Source organism: Chlorocebus sabaeus, chromosome 9, assembly GCF_047675955.1.
Source record: "Chlorocebus sabaeus isolate Y175 chromosome 9, mChlSab1.0.hap1, whole genome shotgun sequence".
NCBI classification, from domain to species: Eukaryota; Metazoa; Chordata; class Mammalia; order Primates; family Cercopithecidae; genus Chlorocebus; species Chlorocebus sabaeus.
Window position 1 is genome coordinate 92268462 of NC_132912.1, and position 19724 is coordinate 92288185.

General features: G+C 38.7%; 1 protein-coding gene across 2 annotated transcripts in view; it reads right to left on the reverse strand.

Annotated features, from left to right (window-relative positions):
• SLC16A12 (solute carrier family 16 member 12) overlaps positions 1-19724 on the reverse strand; it is a 100464-nt gene that overhangs the window by 22741 nt on the left and 57999 nt on the right. For both annotated transcript variants that reach the window (XM_007963504.3, XM_073019166.1), the window contains exon 2: positions 6656-6901. In XM_007963504.3, coding sequence (XP_007961695.3) covers positions 6656-6855 — 200 coding nt within the window. In that variant the 5' untranslated portion in view covers positions 6856-6901. The remainder of the gene's footprint in view (positions 1-6655; positions 6902-19724) is intronic.

A 19724-nucleotide genomic window follows, 5' to 3' on the forward strand; every position in this document is an offset into this window, starting at 1 on the left:
ACAGTCCCATTCTTGTATGCCACACTGAATGCTATATGTAATCTCTGTCAAAGGGGTATAAAAAGTGGTCCTTCTCTATCCAGTGATTTAAGAAACCACACATGCTGCAGCAGATCTGATGCTAGATCAATAATTATGTCAGAACTTGGAGTACTAAATAGTCACACCCAACGACAGAGAGAATGGTAACATGAACTGCTTGGCATTGATTAACTGCAACAGTCAAACTAGCTTTAATTCAGTGTAAACAATAACAAAAACCTTATGATGGTTCTTAACATTCTAAAGATTGCTAGTCTAATACTAAAAAGGTTATTTTCTCCTAACCACTAGGACTTCAATTTAAGTGAACAATGCTTCATTGGATTTACCCTCATTATAAAATGCAGACATGTACCACATAATGACATTTTGATCAACAATAGACTACATATACAATGGTGACCTCATAAGATTATAGTATCATATTTTTACTGTACCTTTTCTGTGTTTATATACCCAAGCACTTACCATTGTGTTACAATTGCCTACAGTATTCAGTATCATACAGTAACATGCTGTACAGGCTTATAGCTTAGGAGCAATAGGTAATATGATACAGTCTAGGTGTGCAGTACACACTACTTTCTAGGCTTGTGTGGGATAAGAGGTTATTAATCTCTTTGGAGCTAAGTTCCTGATGCTCTCCCTTTTCCCACTCCCCCACCCAGACAGGCCCCAGTGTGTGTTGTTCCCCTTCCTGTGTCCGTGTGCTCTCATTGTTCAGCTTCCACTTATGATTGCGAACACGGAGTGTTTGGTTTTCTGTTCCTGTGTTAGCTTCCCGAGGATAATGGCTTCCAGCTCCATTCATGTCCCTGCAAAGGACATGATCTTATTCCTTTTTATGGCTGCATAGTACATACATAGTGGTGCATATGTACCACATTTTCTTTATCCAGTCTATCACTGATGGGCATTTGGGTTGATTCCATGTCTTTGCTATTATGAATAGGGTTGTACTGAACATATGTGTGCACATATCTTTATATTATAATAGTATGATTTATATTCCTTTGGGTATATACCTGGTAATGGGATTGCTGGGTCAAATGGTATTTCTATGCAAAAATTGAAAAATAGGATCTAATTAAACTAAAGAGCTTCTGCACAGCAAAAGAAACTATCATCAGAATGAACAGACAACCTACAGAATGGGAGAAAATTTTTGCAACCTATCCATTTGACAAAAGTCTAATATCCAGAATCTACAAGGAACTTAAACAAACTTACAAGAAAAAAACAAACAACCCCATTAAAAAGTGGGCAAAGGACATGAACAGATACTTCTGAAAAGAAGACACTTATGCAGCCAACAAACATATGAAAAAAAGCTCAACATCACTGATCATTAGAAAAATGCAAATCAAAACTACAATGAGATACAATCTCACACCAGTCAGAATGGTGATTATTAAAAAGTCAAGAAACAACAGATGCTGCCAGGGCGGCAGAGAGATAGCAACACTTTTACACTATTCACAGGAATATAAATTAGTTCAACCATTGTAGAAGACAGTGCGGTGATTCCTCAAAGACCTAGAACCAGAAATACCATGAAGTGTGATTCTTTTTTTCAATCTTTATTGAATATTTTTATGTACAACCAGTTACTACATTTTTTTTTTTTAAGGCAGAGAACACATGTACTTAATTTTACACAGAACACTGAATTAGCCAGAATGTTCTGAACTAAGCACCCTTTATTCCATCCTGCTTTAGCTGCCATTTCTTTTTGGAGCAAAGATCTCTCCCCCTGTGCCTTTTTCAAAAATATTCAGACTGTAATGTTATTGTAATTTGCTTAGTGGAAACTGAGAGCAGCAGTATAAACATATTTACCCCAAGTCTGATTGTGATTGTGGTGTCCTAAGTTATATCCTAAAGATGGAGAAGGGCCTGGAAAACTCTGTAGAACATCCACTGTGTCCCTGAGGATCAATAATGAAAGATGTTAGCATGTGTGGATGACCTGGGTTCCGCCTAGGAGGTTTGTTTATTTACTTGTAGATAGGTGCGTACTATAGAAGTTCTTTTTCAGACAGAGGGATTAGCAAATTTTTTCTTCTTTAAAGAACCAGCATCCATCTGCTGTTGATAAAGATGAAATTGCTTATAGTGCTGCCAAATCTCAGCAGCTGTTATTAGAATCTCCTCCAGTTTCATCACCAATTGAATCCAATATTCATTAGCCCATATACCGCTGGTCAAACGAGGCAGGAGTTTTCAATCAAACATGTTAGATTGGGCAAGGGATAACACAAAATTGGGCGTCTATGAGCTTCATTCTCTTCATGGTTCTTCTACAGACAGAAGTATGACAATTTGACCTTTGGGTCTATTTACCTGTCTGAAAAATAACAGTAACAGGCACTTTGGAACCATCTACTTACTTCTTTTTTGAGGTACAGAGGATTTAAGAGTTAAGCTCCCTTAGTTATCCAATTGAAAGATTTGGCATAAGCGCACCAACTATGATTAAGGAAACGACTAAAGTGACAGGCATTCTACCACCGGAAGGTATTTCTGGAGTGAACTGATTTTGCCTTTCGATTCATCATCAAATTCATACTTGGATACAGCTTAATATTAAGCAGATAGAATAAATTGCCTTTACTGTTCACATACTGAAGAGCTTTGCTTAATTAGGATTTGGTTGGGAACAAGGTGGTAAAGAGGCATTATTAGTGATTATTCCTGACACTTTTAAACAGTTTTTAAGTTCTTAAAATGTATCCAATCCTGAATTTCAAAGAATAGAAAGAATCATGGGGTGATGGTAAATCAGGATGGATTATCCTCTTCCTATAAATTGCAATGTAGGGTGAGTTAACAAACCACTTTAGGATCCTGAGTTAACTTTTGATCTTACTGGAAAAAAGTTGTGCAAGTAAGATGTGTTTAACTTTTTCCTATTTGTCTGTGGTATGTCAGAGGAGGGGCAAGCCTAAGAAGTTTACACTAAAGTAAAACACTGTGGAAAGTAAGGAGAAAATTTGAGGAGCACTCAGGAATACCTGTTCCTCTGCAATTTCTCCTATGGAAAAATTTTGCACTAAGATATACATTTTATGAGAAGAAAAGATAATTAATTGCTTGGTTCCTAGGTTCCTTAGTCTGAAGTGTGATTCTTAAGAGGGTCTCTGTAAGAGGAATTTGGAGACATTTATTCCCTTGGTACTATGACTTCTCATCGCTGATATGACAGCTCACTGGGTATTAAGAAGTTGCCCATGTTAATACAATGACTCCCATAACCATTTTAAAAAAACAAAAAACAAAAAACAAAAACCCATGTCTTGTAATACACAGTTGTTCCAAAGGATAAGCTGCAGAGTTTGCGTGTTTGTGTGTGTATGTGTAAGTTTGTGTGTTTGTAGTGTGTATGCAGGGGCAGGTAGAAGTGTGGTATAAGTATGAGAATAGTTTAGGAAGCTATTGAATTATGTATTGGAAAGACCATAGTGGTTTCTGTGTTTGTGTGTGTGTGTGTGTGTGTGTGTGTGTGTGTGTTTCAAGAGTCAATGGATTATGAATGTATGTACAGTGACAAATAAGATGAGAAGTAAAAAACAAAACAAAACAAAACAAAAAACTAGAATTCCAGTCCAACTCTGTCCTGCTAGACAAAAAGAAATGTAGGCTGGGCACGGTGGCTCACCCCTGTAATCCAAGCACTTTGGGAGGCCAAGGCGGGCAGATCACCTAAGGTCAGGAGTTCGAGACCATCCTGGCCAACATGGTAAACCCCATCTTACTAAAAATACAAAAAATTAACTGGGCATGGTGGCACGCGCCTGTAATCCCATCTACTCAGGAGGCTGAGACAAGAGAATCACTTGAATCCGGGAGGCAGAGGTTGCAGTGAGCTGAGATCATGCCACTGCACTCCAGCCTGGGCAATAAGAGTGAAACTCCATCTCAAAAAATAAAAATAAAAATAAAATAAACGTAGGCAAGTCAATCTTTCTGAGCATCAGTGTCCTAATCTATTAAATAGAGGGTGAATAAATCACAAGGCTCACATGAGACTATATGATTGGGAGACTTATCTTAGTATCTCATTGAAAAGCACTATGGGCAACTCCACAAAAGTGCAACTTCATCATGAAGACTCAACTACCCCTAAGATTCCAGCATGATCCCACCTTCTAAAGCATTGTGCCCACTTCCAGAACTCTCTCATCATGGGAATGATGGGAGCTTCTATACGAAGGACTAAGATAAAAAGGATTCCTTTTAACTCCACAACTTCTTTAAACCCAGAACACAAGACTCATAATATAGATGAGTTTTTTGTTGTTGTTTGTTTGTTTGTTTTGAGATGGAGTCTCGCTCTATCACCCAGGCTGGAGTGCAGTGGCGCGATCTCAGCTCCAAGCTCTGCGTCTCGGATTCACACCATTCTCCTGCCTCAGTCTCCTAAGCAGCTGGGACTAGAGGCACCCACCACCACACCTGACTAACTTTTTGTGTTTTGTTTAGTAGAGACAGGGTTTCACCGTGTTAACCAGGATGGTCTTGATCTCCTGACCTCGTGATCCACCCGGCTCAGCCTCCCAAAGTGCTGATATTACAGGTGTGAGCCACCACGCCTGGCCTATTAGATGAGTTTTATAGACTCATATTATAGAATCATAATCTAGACTTCTTAATGTCCAGGGAGCTGTCATATCAGTGATGAGAAGTCACAATGCCAAAGGGATAATTGTATCCCAATTCCTCTTACAGAGGTTTTCTTAAGAATTACAATTCAGCCCGGCGCAGTGGCTCACACCTGTAATCCCAGCACTCTGGGAGGCTGAAGCGGGTGGATCACCTGAGTCAAGAGTTCGAGACCCGCCTGACCAACATGGTGAAACCCTGTCTCTACTAAAAATACAAAAATTAGCCTGGCATGGTGGTAGATACCTGTAATCCTAGCTGCTTGAGAGGCTGAGGCAGGAGAATTGCTTGAATCTGGGAGGAGGAGGTTACAGTGAGTGGAGATTGTACCATTGCACTGCAGCCTGGGCAACAGAGGGAGACTCTGTCTCAAAAAACAAAAACAAAAACAAAAACAAAACAAAAACAAAAACAAACAACAATAACAAAAAAAACACACTTCATAGTATTTCTGGTTCTAGGTGAGGGAGGAATCACCACACTGTCTTCCACAATAGCTGGACAAATTTATATTCCCATCAACAGCATAAAATCACTCAGCATCAATTATATTATTTTGAACAAATCTGTAGTTTATCATGACACACAATCAACCAACCTTACTGTAGCAAAGATAAACATCTTATTCTATCCTGCATTGTATCTTTGCTATGGGAGGGACATTGATGCCTCTATTGATGATGCCATCAAATAATTAGTCCAAATTACTTTCTTGTAAGGGTCTGCTGCCAGAGGAGAGAAATAAAGATTTCCATTTGAATGAAAGCACCTGTAGAGGAAAGAGCTAACACATGTAGACTTCAAATGCATATTTACTCCAAATATAAATGAGATGGATGAGTCCTAACATACATGCATCTAACTTAAGCATATTCAACACTGTGACTTTGGAGAAAAGTAAGAGGGAGAAGAGAGCAGGCAAGAATGAGAGAATCCCTGTATCTATGTTTGTGCTCTCCTTCAACCTAGAAGTCAGCCTTCACCACAAGAGCCAAAATGCAAAATAAAGCAAAATAATTTAAATTCTAGGTTTTAAGTTTCCAGGGGTTTAATGAGCCCTAGAGAGCAAAGGAGTTTTCCAGGATTATTTTGGCCTTACAAGTTTTATCCTTTCTGGGATGAATATAGACCCTAACCCTGTGTAAGATTAACTCTGTGTGATACATTCACACATCCACTGTAAACTTTATAATCATACTCTTGTCACCTGGAACCCCTTTTCCTCACCCCTAGACTTAAAGCCATATCACACCATTATGATTATGATCTCTTGTCATCAGTTTGCCCATAGTGTTTTTCTTGATTTATGAATTATAGATCACACATCCTATTAGCTTTGTAAAACTTTAATGAATAAGATCTATCTTAATTTAGATTTATCATTAAGATGAAAGAGTTAAAAATTCTGGAGAAACACATTTGTAGAAATGATCTTACCCTCCCCTGGAGCTATGCCGGCTTAAGCTAACTTACCTTCTCAGGTGTGCATTTACCAATTCTTTAAAATCCCCAGAAAAGTGATTTCATTATGAAAATACTGTAGGACATTTCCCATGCTATTTCATATGTGATGAGTTTTCACTATTTCCTATTAATGAAGAGTGGAAGATGAAGAGTGAAAAGAAATAAATGTTACATCCTTTCACATCTTCTAGAGCTGCTTATGAAAATGAATGACTGGAATAGTCACAGCATTGGCCTAAAACTGTCCTAAGACTCCAGGTTTAAATATCAGATATGATAGAAAAGACCACTATCTGGGACTCATAAGTGTCAGAGAATCACATACTTTGCAAAGGAAACAATACCTGAGCAGTCAATGGAAATATACACACACCACATGCACACACACATATCTTCACAATGATGGGTTCAGAAACAGAATGAAGCAGATTTAAAAGAAAAGACAGGCCAGGTCATCTTAATAAGTCAAGAAGGAAATCCTACCTACCTTGTGACTGCCCGGGTGCAGATGGTAACAAGGAAACAGCCAGCCACAATCATCCAGCCCCAGCCTCCATCTGGAGGGGAGGTAGACCGAGCTCTATTTACTTTTGCCATCGTTTTTCTTTTTTCTTCTTTTCCAGGTTGCTCCAACAGCCAAGTTATGATCTTGGAAGAGTTTGCTGTCCAGTGACCTCCTGTTGGCATTCAAGGTTGGCATAGAACGCTACCTGGCACATGGGTTACTCGCCATCTAAAACCAAAAATCAGGACATATTTATATCTTATTGCTATGTCCAAAGGTTAATTTTTCTTCACTTGGTAAAACATGATTATTACTTTCCTATTAAATATGAGTATTTGTAACTATGAATACTAGACTGGGGCAGACTATTTGCTGTCCTTGGTACATACTTTCTTTTTAAAAAATATAATAGACCCTCTCAAATTGTAGTCAAATGCATGTCTACTCTATTTGATACCATTTTTCCCTAGCCTCTCTTGAAGGTAGTTGTGGCAATAAAGTGTAGTCTCCATTAAAGGGATGTGAGCAGAAGTCATGTGTGCCACTTCTGGTTCATCAACTCAAAGGCAAAGGTACTTTTCAAGGACTTCCAGCACCCTCTTCCAACTGACTGGAAGATGGATGTGGATATGAAATCACTTCAACCACACAGACCAGGACATCAGTCTAGGGGCTGAAGAGCTACAAGACAGAAGAAGCCTTGGTCCCCAGATGACTCTGGGGAGACCTGCCCTCCTACTCTGGACTCTGCACATCTCTACACTGTTACACAAAAGATAAATAAGCTTCCATTTTATTTGTGTCTCTGTATTTTGGAGTCTCTCTGTTACAACAGCTTATAACATAGCCTAATTATTATACAGAATGAGTCTGACAGCAACTTCTTGGCATATTTTAAAATGCTATAAATTTTTAAGTGTGTAATTGAAGTAAGAAGAGAATGACAAATAAATGAGACAAAGTAGGGAGCCCAGAAACTAGTATATAATATTTTAATACAATCCAAATAAGGTAAAATAAAAAGATTAGTGAAGAAAAAAAGTATTATTTACCACATTCTGTTCAACTCTCCATTTAGCTCTTGACCTTCCAGATAAATCAATAAATGTAAAAAAAAAAAGAAGTAGTTAAAAACCTAGGTGAAAATATTGGCAAATATTTATCTGTTCTCTAGATAGGAAAACTCCCTGAGATATAAAGTAATAAAACAAACCAAGATAAAAAAAATTTGTTAATTTGTCTAAATTAAAATTTAACAAATTTTAGGACCCAGCTAAGCTATTTCGGGATTCTGGCCTCATAGAAACTGTGGGATCAGGTGCTTCTTAAGGTATTCCATGGCTTGTCAAACAGGCTTCTTAATTACAGTCAGGGATGAATTTTTTGAGAGGAAAAATAAGAGTTTCAACACCTACTTCTTCTACAGAATTGAGCAAATTACCCAGTTGCTTTTGTAATTTTATTGTGATCACCAGAAGAAATCCTAACATTAATTAAATGAAATGTCATTTCAACTATGACAATGTGTGGATTATTTGATGAACAAAGACTATGTACCACCTGGTAAATTACAGGCAAAACAAATTGCCTAATAAAAAGCATTTACTTTAAGACCACAACTTTCTCAAGAAAATGGCTCATAACAGAAATTTGTAAGTGTGCATCTTTGAAGATGAAACAAATTGGTGGCTTATGATTTCAGAGAGTGCATACAGAGCAGGGGTAGTGAGGCTAAGGCAACAAGAATGATTCCCACATACATCACTTAGGTTTGCTCCTTTTGAAGCCTCAGGTCTTCATCGTCATGCTGTTAACCATCTTGTGACTTTGGGGAGACTGACAAAGGTGATTAAGTGTACATATGAAATTATAAATCTATCAAAAGTATCGGGAGACCAATACTGGCATAAATACTAAACCTATTGATAAAGAAAAAAAAGTTATTACTGGAAATTATAATATTGCAAAACACTGGCCTGGGGATTGAGTAATAGCCAAAATACTGGTGTTGGCGCTAAGTGAAAATAACAGTGATACAGAGCTGCTGTTAACAAAGCACTTGCCACAGGCCAAGCTTCTAGCAAGCATCACTACAGATAGTATCTCATTTAATCCTTACAAGAACCATAAAGAGTAGATATTATTATCCTTATCTTATAGGTAAAGAAACTCAAGTTAAAGAGATTAAGTAATTTGCCTTATTATTCTTTAGATAATGAAGCAGCAGAAATGGGTTATGAACCTTGGTCTGATTCCAAGGCCAGTCTTCCTAACCAATGTCTTGCACTGCTTCTACTACACTTCTTTATTCCTTGGTATAAATTCATAAACATTTTTGTCTAATTATACACATAATTCTTATTGATGACACACCAGTAGGATGATGTGAATTGCAGCCTGACGTAGCTATAAATGCAGTTCTTTAAATGGTACCCTTGGTATTTCCCTGAAACATTCTTGTAGGTCACTGACTTGACCAGCTGTGAAATTTCAGAGCAAAACCAACCCTCTAAAGGTGTCTCTAACACTCTGGAGCTTCAGAGTAAGTTTTTCCGAAACATAACTTTGTGTCATGAATAAGTAGCTTTAACAGTCACCTACTTTCTTCCACAAAATGAAACGCTCAAGGAAAAACTCTTATTTTAAAAGATCTACCATACCTGTATTTTTGCTTTCACACACAGCCTGCTGCAGCAGACAGAGCTGGTAGTCCATCCCTTCCTCTATTCCATCATAACCCTGGCTTTGTTAGCATTCAACTCTTAGCTGCTCTCTCCAGTGGCCATCTGGGCCCAGTCCCTTGGTTCAGGGACAGGTTTTGGACTGGTCTCCCATTTCCATGTCAGTGAGTGATGAGGCACAGAATGGGAAGTATCTAGCCAATGACCTATGGAGAGAAGCCTCTGGGAAATGTTTCTCTGTTCTTAAGAAAAGATACGAGGAAGAAACAAGCCCCTCTTCTTCCTGTAGATTCCGGATGTAATAACTGGATCTATAGCAGCCACCTCTTAACCATGAAAGAAGCTAGTTTGAGGACAAAGTCAATGAGCCAAGACCCAGTTGGAAGATCTGGGTTCTGACTCTGCATCTTAAGAGTTATATGAATTCAAGCAAATTACTTTGTGTCTCTGAGCCTCAGTTTACTTACCCATAAAATGGAGGTAATAATTTTACTTTCACAAAATGTTGTATATATTAAAATGAGAAAAAACATGAGGAATACCTGGCACATAAATGTAGATATTATTTGCCATGTGATTTAACCTCTTTTCATTTGTTCATCACTCATTAATTCAATATTTATTGGGTGTCCAATATGCACCAGAAACTATTCTAGGAGCTGGGCTATGAGCATTGCAGAAAAGAGACAATAGCCCTGCTTTCATAAAGCTCACATCCTAGTGGGACAGGCACAGTTCATGAACTGTTGAACAATAACTTCTAAGCCTTCCTTGTTTGTATAAAAAATTACCTTTGGCCTACTTCACAGGATCATAGCTATAGTCAAATGAGAGCACCCACAAACTGGCAGCAACGAGCCAATCAAGCTTCAGGACACTTTCATTATGCCTACAGTGTTTTTTAAATGTTTACATTAGTTGGCACTTGTAAAGATCAGATACTATTCAAATTTTCAAATTCTTTTGAAAAACTGCAAGCTCTAAAAATACGTTGGGCTGCATTCCCTTGTGGCAGCCATGAGATGGAGCCAAGCAGCAGTGCCCCCTTTCAGACAAGGCCTGCACTTCCGCTTTACCCTATCCCTGACACCCTGTCCTGCACACATTTGTGTGCAGTTCCTGTGTGCTCTACCTGCCAGGCCCCTGGAGGCAGTAAGATTTTCAACTTCTGCCCATACTGTGCTAACATAAATCAAAGCTTTTTAAACAGCCATGTGAGTCACGTTTATGGTACGTTTTATGCCTAGCACCTTCTCTTTCTCTCAATTCCAATAGAACCAGCATTCAAGAGTCTACCTACACCTGTGACACACACACACAATGGAATAACTCACCAGTTAGACACAATTAGCTGCCAAGTGTTACGATGTGATACCATCAGTTGTATCAGTAAAAAAAGGCACAACTTAGGAACTTCTGCCTTGGTATAGTCCTAGCTTCTTCTTAGGCTTTTCCATTTAAATAAACCCCAAGGTTAAGCTGTTTTCCAGTGTAAGACTATACATCCACCTGTCCATAAACATCTGGTATAAGGACCATCCTTAGTGCCGCCCTATGCTATGAAAGAAGACTGAAACAGCCAGAGCTGTGCAACAGCCCTTTAAAAAAGAAACATAATGTGATGGATCATGAATTGGAAAGGTATCCACATTCTTTCAACAGCGATTCTATTTCTGGGAGGCTATCCTAAGAAAACAATGTAAGAGAAGCCACTATGGGCAAAAAAAATAATAGCTGCATTAACAATAATACATAAAACAGAAGCAACCTAAATGTTTAACAACCAGGAAGTGTCTGGAGAATTATGACATGTTCAACAAATGGAAGAGTGCAATTCACTACAATTATAAACAGGAAGATAATATTGTAATACGGAAAACCATCATGGTGCAATGTTAAAGCCAAGAAAAGACCCTCATATACTTTGTGAGGGAAGCTATGTAAAGCTTCTGTAAAAGTTGTATGCCTGTAATTGTCACAAAAAGCAGGAAGAATATGTGAAAAGGAATACAATTGAGCTGGCATGATTATTATTCATTTCCAAAACTGTGTTAAATATCATTTTACATATAATTTTCTTAAATAGATATTTCAGGTCTATTCCTTTGGTGAGCACAAAAGTCTCTTTTGTACAGTTTCTCAAGGACTGAAAATAGCTATCATTTATTGATATGGCACATTGAAAATGAGGTGATTATTCAGTAGCGGACACACTGTAGGCAACAAGCCCCTGGCAAAATAAAATGTTCTGTTTCTTTACAAAAATATTAAGCATCATTAATTTTTACTTTGCTGCTGCTAAACTCACATGATTCCCTTTTCATTTGTTTTAGGTGAGCATCCTCTGTTTGGCATTTCCACATGTAATAAGTTAAGAACTGATTTGATAAGATATCCCAAAAACGCAATTGTATAAATCCAAATAAAAAATTTAAATAATCATTCCAACATAGCCGTGGTGATAGCATGATGAACAAAGGTCTGTTGTAAGTCACAGAGTCAACCTGGGTAAAACCAGGGGACAAGGAACATCCTCATGGGACACCAGGGTGGGGAGAAAGAGCCTCTCTGCAACCATTTGTATGCAATACTATTAGTGACAATTTCTCATGAGTAAGCGCATTTGATCTTCACCATCCTCAGAGATAAATGCTGTCTTTCCCTCTTCCTCAGTGGTGAAACCGAAGCTCAGAGAAGTGAACGGACTCCCCTGACAACACTGCATGTGAGTGTGAATGGAGACAAGTAGCTCTGGCTGACTGGATGGTGCACTTGTCCATCCGCTCTGAGATTTCAAAATTGTTACTGGTGTTTCTGTCAACAAGATGTCCAAGCAATGCTAATGCTTAAGCACCATTCATGTGAGTGACCACAACAAAAGGAAGGGGGGAGAAGCCGACAAGGTTATCACAAGGGTATACGGCTGTTCACAAAACAACGCATGTGAGTTTCTTTCAAAACAGGTCATTTAATAGATTTATACATATTCAGAAGAAATGTGCAGGTTAGACAGGGCAAACCTTGCTTCCTGGAGACTTTGAAGCAGTCTGAAGTTCTCCCACAACATTAACCTGAGCATTCTTGTAAATAATTAACCCACCTGATAATAGACAAATACAATGGCCAGGTCTTTTATTAAGTTAATAGTATTGCAGCCGGGCACGGTGGCTCACACCTGTAATTCCAGCACTTTGGGAGGCTGAGGTGGGAGGATCACTTGAGGTCAGGAGTTTGAGACCAGCCTGGCCAACATGGTGAAACCCCATTTCTATAAAAAGTACAAAAATCAGCTGAGCGTGGTGGCGCACACCGTAATCCCAGCTACTTGTGGGGCTGAGGCATGAGAATTGTTTGAACCCCAGAAGATGGAGGTTGCAGTGAGTCGAAATCACGCCACTGCACCCCAGCCCAAAACTATAAGCAAGGGAAGCATTTACCATCTTGCAACTCTTTGTTTTACTAATCAGCCTCCGATTCATATTATTTTGACATCAACCACTGATGAATTCTACTCATCAAACGGAACAGTATTCTGGCTTCAGAAAAATTTTCTGAGATGAAAGAAGTACTATATGATGATGTTCTTCTAAGATTACTCCTTACAGTGTAAGTTGGGATGTATTCTCAATTTCATTTTATCTTCTTTGCTTTTTTAAAAAAAAAAATCATTTGCAAAAAATTCTTGCTAACATTCAGTAACATTGCAGTAAAGCACTCCATTTGTGAGGCAACTCTTTCATGTTGCCTACAGTAAAGTTTTCTGAAGAGACTCCTTTTATCACTAGAAAACCTACAAATTTCTTATAGTCAGTAAGCAACTAGAATAAAGGGAAGAGTATTCTTAGAACCACTTGTTTTGGAAGGCCTCCAATATTGACTTTCCCTTGTTCTTTCCTTCCTTGACTCCTTCTATTTCCAGCACCTTCACCTTTAGCTGTATTCTTACCTTATAAATTGGTCTGTAGCCACAAAAGAGATAGAGTATGATGGGAAAATACCAACGGTGGGCATTTGGGCTGAGTCCCAGTGACCCTGTATGAATCACTTCCTTTCTGCTGCTATTTCCTCATTAATAAAATCAGGATATTGAATTACTGATGCCTGTCTTCTAAACCAGATGACTACTAACTACATCTTCCCTAATATGTAAGTTAACTGGTACAGGTAAGCACTCTCAGTAAAATTCTAATTAACTTTGCTTTTTGTTTACTTAATAACTCAAAGTAGAGACAATTCCTCTTTGTTATTGCTTAAGAATCATGAAATTTGCCAGTCTCCTTTTTTTTAGGTATTTCTAAAATATTCCTATACTACAGGTAATTTTTTAAAAAAAATCTTCTGATGTATTACCCCTTTCTGGTAAGCCAGGTTCCTTTAAATGTTCCCTTATGTCATTAAGGCTAAGTCAAGAAGCCTATTGCTGTAGGGAATGAGACATAAGCCCCATGCAGAATAAATGCATCCACAGGCAAGGAATCATGGGATTGTGTTATAGGGGACATTCCCACCACACAGAAAGGGAAAGTACAAGCCTACCCTGAGAGGAAAGAGAAACGGATTTTAAAGGAAGGGTGATGAGCTGCCCAGGTTTCTTAAGGACTATATCTCCCGCTCCCTAAGTCTTGGCCCAGACAGGTATGTGGTATGGTGAAGAGAGAGTTTTCCCTTAACCTAGGTAGCTGAGGGAGAAGTGCCAATAAGGAGGCCTGTGCTATGTGTGCCGTGTATAACTGTGGGAAGACACAACTTCACCAGTCCCTTCTGTCTAAGCAGAGAGAAACAGAGTGCCCACTGACAGTCCTTCACCTCCTAGGTGGCACAGAAGTGATGGGGGGATTCTCCCATGTTCTCAATGGAGACATGGAAAATAGCTGAGATGAGAGCGAGGGCCATAGAAAAGGGAAAAGGGATTCCATGGCAAATGTGCTGAGCCAAATGGAAACCATAGGTGACCCTTAAGAACTACAACAAGAAAGGTGGGGAATTCCTCCAGGCCCTGGCCATATGGAGAATACAAAACATAAGTTCCCAGCAGCAAAGTACACAAGGAGGACAGAAGCCATCACCTGGAGAGCACCAAGATGAGTTTCAATTTATATGGACATTCAGGAGGCCAGCAGGATGCCCAGTAACCAATACTAGGAAAACCTCTGCATGGGCCAATGAGAACTTAGAAAATCACCAGAGGGCCTGCATGCTAACCACCTCCCCCACCACTACCACAAGGAGACATGCGCTCTCCCCTAGACCAGACACACTCATGAAGAAGGAGGAATAAACACAAGAGAGGGGAGAAACAACCCTAATAATCAGAGTAACCTCAGATTTGGCTGAATAATATGCAAAGAAAGCTGATCTTAGATGAAAATACTAAATTTGAAAGACTGTTAAACATTTTTAAATTGAGGTGTAACTTACATACAATAAAACATGCCCATTTTAAGCCTACATTTCAGAGTTTTGACAAACGCATCACTCATGTAATCACAACCACCACAATCAAGACACGGAACATTTTTATCATCCCCAAACATTCCCTCATGCTCCCTTGCAATCAATCTTCACCAGCCCTAGCACCAGAATACGACTGATTTGCTTTCTGTCAATAAAGATTAGTTGTCAATATAGATTGCTTTCTGTCAAGATAGAATTCTGTCAAGAATTTCACAAAAATAGAACCAAACAACATGGATTACTTTGCTTCTGGCCTCTTTCACTCAGGATAATGTTTTGAAATCATTCAGTTTGTTGTGTGTATCTGCAGTTGATTCTTTTTATTGTTGAATATTAGCATGTGTTACGGATACACTACAATGAGTTTATTCATTCGTTTGTTGATAATTGTTACAGTTGTTTCCAGTTTTACATTATGAATAAAACTTCTATGAACATGAGTGTACAAGTCTTTTTGTGGACATATGTTTTCATTCTCTTGAGTAAACCCCTAGGAAAGAAACTGCCCAATCATAGGGTAAATGTATATGTTAACTTTAGAAGAAGGTGCCAAACTGTTTTTAAAGGTGGTCATGTGATATTTCCAGTACTAAATTAGAGTTCCAATTGCTTCACAACTTCGGCAATACTTGGTATTGATAGTGTGATTAATTTCAGTCATTCTAGTGATATCAAATGGTATCTCACTGTACTTTTAATTTGTACTTCCCCAACGACTAATTATATTAATCAGTTTTCCAATAATTATTAACTATTCATATATCTTTTTTGTGAAGTGTCTATTCAAGTATTATGCCCATATTTTACTAGGAGGTCTGTTTTTTATTATTGGGATACAGGAATACTTTATATATTCTAGATACAAGTTATTTGTGGATATACGTGTTAGAAATATTTTCTCCCACTCTGTGGCTTACCTATTCATTTATTAGTGGTGTATTTTGAAGAGCAGAAGACATTACTTTTGATGAGTTGAAATTTATTATTTTTTCTTCTGTAGTTGATTGCATTTCTCTATATTAGTGAATAATTAGAAATTAAAAAGTTTTAAATACCACTTTACAGTAGCTTCAAAAAAATGAAATGCCAAGAAATAGATTCAACATAACATGTGCATTATTTTTACACTAAAACTATGAAACAGCACTAAGAAAAATTTACAAAGTCCTAAAAAAGAAAGAGAGATATCCTGTTCATAGATTGGAAGACTTGGAAGATGTCATATCTACCCAAGTTAGTTGATAGTTTCAATGAAATCCCAAACAAAATTCCAGCAGCATTATTTCTTTTTTTTTTTTCTTTTTCTTTTTTTTTTTTCTTTTGAGATGGAGTATCGCTCTGTTGCCCAGGCTGGAGTGCAGTGGCGCGATCTCAGCTCACCGTAACCTCCACCTCTTATGTTCAAGCGATTCTCCTGCCTCAGCCTCTCGAGTAGCTGGGAGTGCAAGCGCCCACAACCATGCCTGGCTAATTTTTATATTTTTGGTAGACATGGAATTTCACCATGTTGGCCAGGCTGGTCTCGAACTCCTGACCTCAAGGTATCCACCTGCCTTGGCCTCCCAGAGTGCTGGGATTACAGGTGTGAGCCACCATACCTGGCCGGTATTTTTTCTTTTAAATTTATTTCTTTTTTATTATTTTCTTGAAACAGGGTCTCACTCTGTCACCTGGGCCAGAGTTCAGTGGCACTATCATGGCTCACTGCAGGTTTGACCTCCTGGGCTCAAGTGATTCTCCCACCTCAGCCTCCCAAACAGCTGGGACTACAGGCACATACCACCACGCCTAATCAATTTTTGTATTTTTTTTTTTTTTGTAGAGATGAGGTTTCACTATGTTTCTCGGGCTGGTCTCAAACTTTTGGGCTCAAGCGATCCTTCTGCCTCGGCCTCCCACAGTGCTGGGATTACAGGCAGAAGTCACTACACCTGGCCTCAGCAGTCTTTTTTTTTTTTTTTTTTTTTTTTTAATGGAAACTGACAAGCTGATTCTAAAATGTATATGGAACTGAAAATCACCTAGAAAGGCCAAAATATTTTTAAAAGAAAGAACAAAGGTTGAAGACTTACACTAACTGATTTCAAGACTTGTTCTAAAACCAGAGTAATCAAAACAGTGTGATATTGGCACATTATATTAGTGGAACAGAATAGAGAGTTCAGATAATGACCTACACATTTATTCAAATGGGGAAAAATGAATCTTGAGTCTTATTGTCACTCTATATACAAAACCTATAGCTAGAAGATGTAAACGTAAAAGAAAACGGTAAAACTTATAGAAGAAAACAGAGGGCAAAGATCTTTATAACTTGGGAATAGGCAAAGGTTTTTTAGAGAGGACAAAAGCAGCAAAATAAACTCCCCACTCTTGCCTTCATTTAAAATGGAGGCTTATGAAGAAGTTTAAATTTATTATAGGAACAAATCAGTTGTAATGTTTTTCATATCTATATTGCTTTACAAGTAAGTTTCAACACTACCACAACTCACTAGAGAAGATTTCCAAATTTCTAAATAAACTGTACTGTTGTCTCTGCAGTGGGCAGGTACTCTTTTAGGGTACATTTGTAGCCTTTAGTGTGTCCCATTTGAAGCTCTTTGATCTACACACTCACTCCTGTCTCTGTAGAGAAGCAAGAGGGGAACACACAGATAATATTTCTAATCATGGAAACTCAGTGTCCTCAGCCATAATCTGTTGGCCTGAGGATTGGCTGGTCCTTGAAGTCCTCAGCAGAAGCCACATTCAGCCCATAAATATGACCATCTCCTTAGCCAAATATCAGCCTCGCTCCTAGCCCATCACTATCACACCCACCTATCCTACACTATAAATTTCTTACAACTCACTGAAAAACTCAGGCTTTATATCTTTTTACATGCTATTCCCTTTACCTTCAAATTCCTTTCTTCCACACTTTCAAACACACTGCCTGGTTCAAAATAAGAGCTCACTCAATGCCTAATAAATGAATGAGATAAGTTCTGCCTTCACCAGGGAGAACCCCCTCAAGTCATAAGAAATAAAAGCATAAATAACTGTCACTAGTTTGTAAATGGCCATTCGGCTGAAAGAAACATGGAAAGCAGTTTATCTTCATCAGAGAGGTCTAACCTTCACAAAGCAAGAAAATCAACCATTATAACCAGAAAAGGAAGAATATTTAACACAACCAGCTTCTCTCTGAACAGCGCACACCAGAGCATGGCATTCATGTCATGGAGGTACCAGCCAGCACTTAGAGCTCAAGGGTCTGACTCTTGGAACACAGAATAAGCCACAACGTAATAACAGTAACGATGATTATTACTATAGGGGCACTGAATCCACCAGGCCCTGAATTCACTGCTATATGTTATTCCATGTTATCTTCATCTCGACCCTATGAGGTAGGTATTATAATCTCCATTTTACGGACAAAGTAAGGTATGCTGTATCCAGAATTCTACCTCAGGTCTGACGTCAAAGCTTGTGCTCTTGTTCACTGCAAAAACCATCGTCTCTCCTCAGCCTTTAAGCTGTGTCTTGGTAGAAGCCATAACTGTCATGTGGGATGCTGTGTCCCCAGCAACTAAACAGCGCCTGGCATGTGTTTGCTAAACGATGTTGCTAAATGTAAGCCTCTTGTGGATATTCAGAAAACGACAGTTTGGCTCCCTATCACTTCACATGTTATTACCTCCTCTTAACATGAATTAAATGTCTGCCTCTACCCCACCCCAGTTAACATCCTGGCCTATGGCTGGGAAACAGAGAGGAGACCACGTGTATTAAAGGGCAATTTTCCAAGTATGAGAGAATTCCAACATTTTTTTCTGCACAGCCTTTACAGCAGTGTAGCAAAGGGTTCCAGCTGGTAGCCTTACAGACTTCTATCCTAGGGGCAAACTCGAGTTCCAAAGGGACTGAACGTGGGAGGGAAGTTAAAGGAAACCCTCTCTCTCTGCTTAGGCTTGCACAGTCTCTGGCCCAAGCACCCAATTGTTTTCATCCACTTAGAGCCTCTGGATCCTGGAGATGCCTTCAACTGGAAATAGATTTATTTATTTTTATTGTTCAGTGACATTACACATGTACCATGAGACAATACATATATATTGTTCCAGGAGAAGAGAGACTAAGACTGCTTTTTTTGATGTGCTTATTTTTCCTTTCTGCTTCTCTCTGCTTAGTCCTCAAGCAGATCCTGGTAACGGGAGTAAATAATTACTGACTTCAACCAGAAATTTTTGGATGTTTGTCAGAGACCTTTGGGCACTAAACTGAAACACTGACCTTTGCTAAAGAAACTGCCAAAGCTTCTACATTGTGTGTGATGCTTTGAGGACAGGAACACTTTACATAAGACTTAGAATAAACAGCAGAGTGATTTATATGGTATTTGGTCTACAGAAAGGAAGAAAACGGTACAACTTGTGATTCACATACAAGGCAGACAGTAGAAAGCAAAATTCTTTCCCACCCTTTCAGCTCCTAATCCACCGAGCCACTGATTCTAGGCAACATCAGAAAAATGCTTACTTCTGAGTTGCTGAATGTGCAATTCATAACCAGGAGCTTGCCCCAAACTACATTTTCTGCAGTAATAGGATTCTGGTATAAAGTTGGGTATAGTGTCTGGCATAAAGTTGGTGCTCAATACTTGTGTAGTTCCATGAATAAATTTTTGTGTCCAACTCAGTGCCCTGTAGAACTCTTTTATTCTAATTTTGTACTCTTACAGAGTATGGCATTATTAAGTCAGATTATATCGGAGGCATCTTGGCTGCAAAGGAGAACCTGGGAGTTTGAGATGCATTTCAGAGTCTTTTTGTTCGTCATTAGAGAGCCTGTTATTGAGAACAGTGCTGCTGTCCATACCACAATATTTCCCTCACTCTGTAATCACTGCCACCCGCCATGCTGTTGAA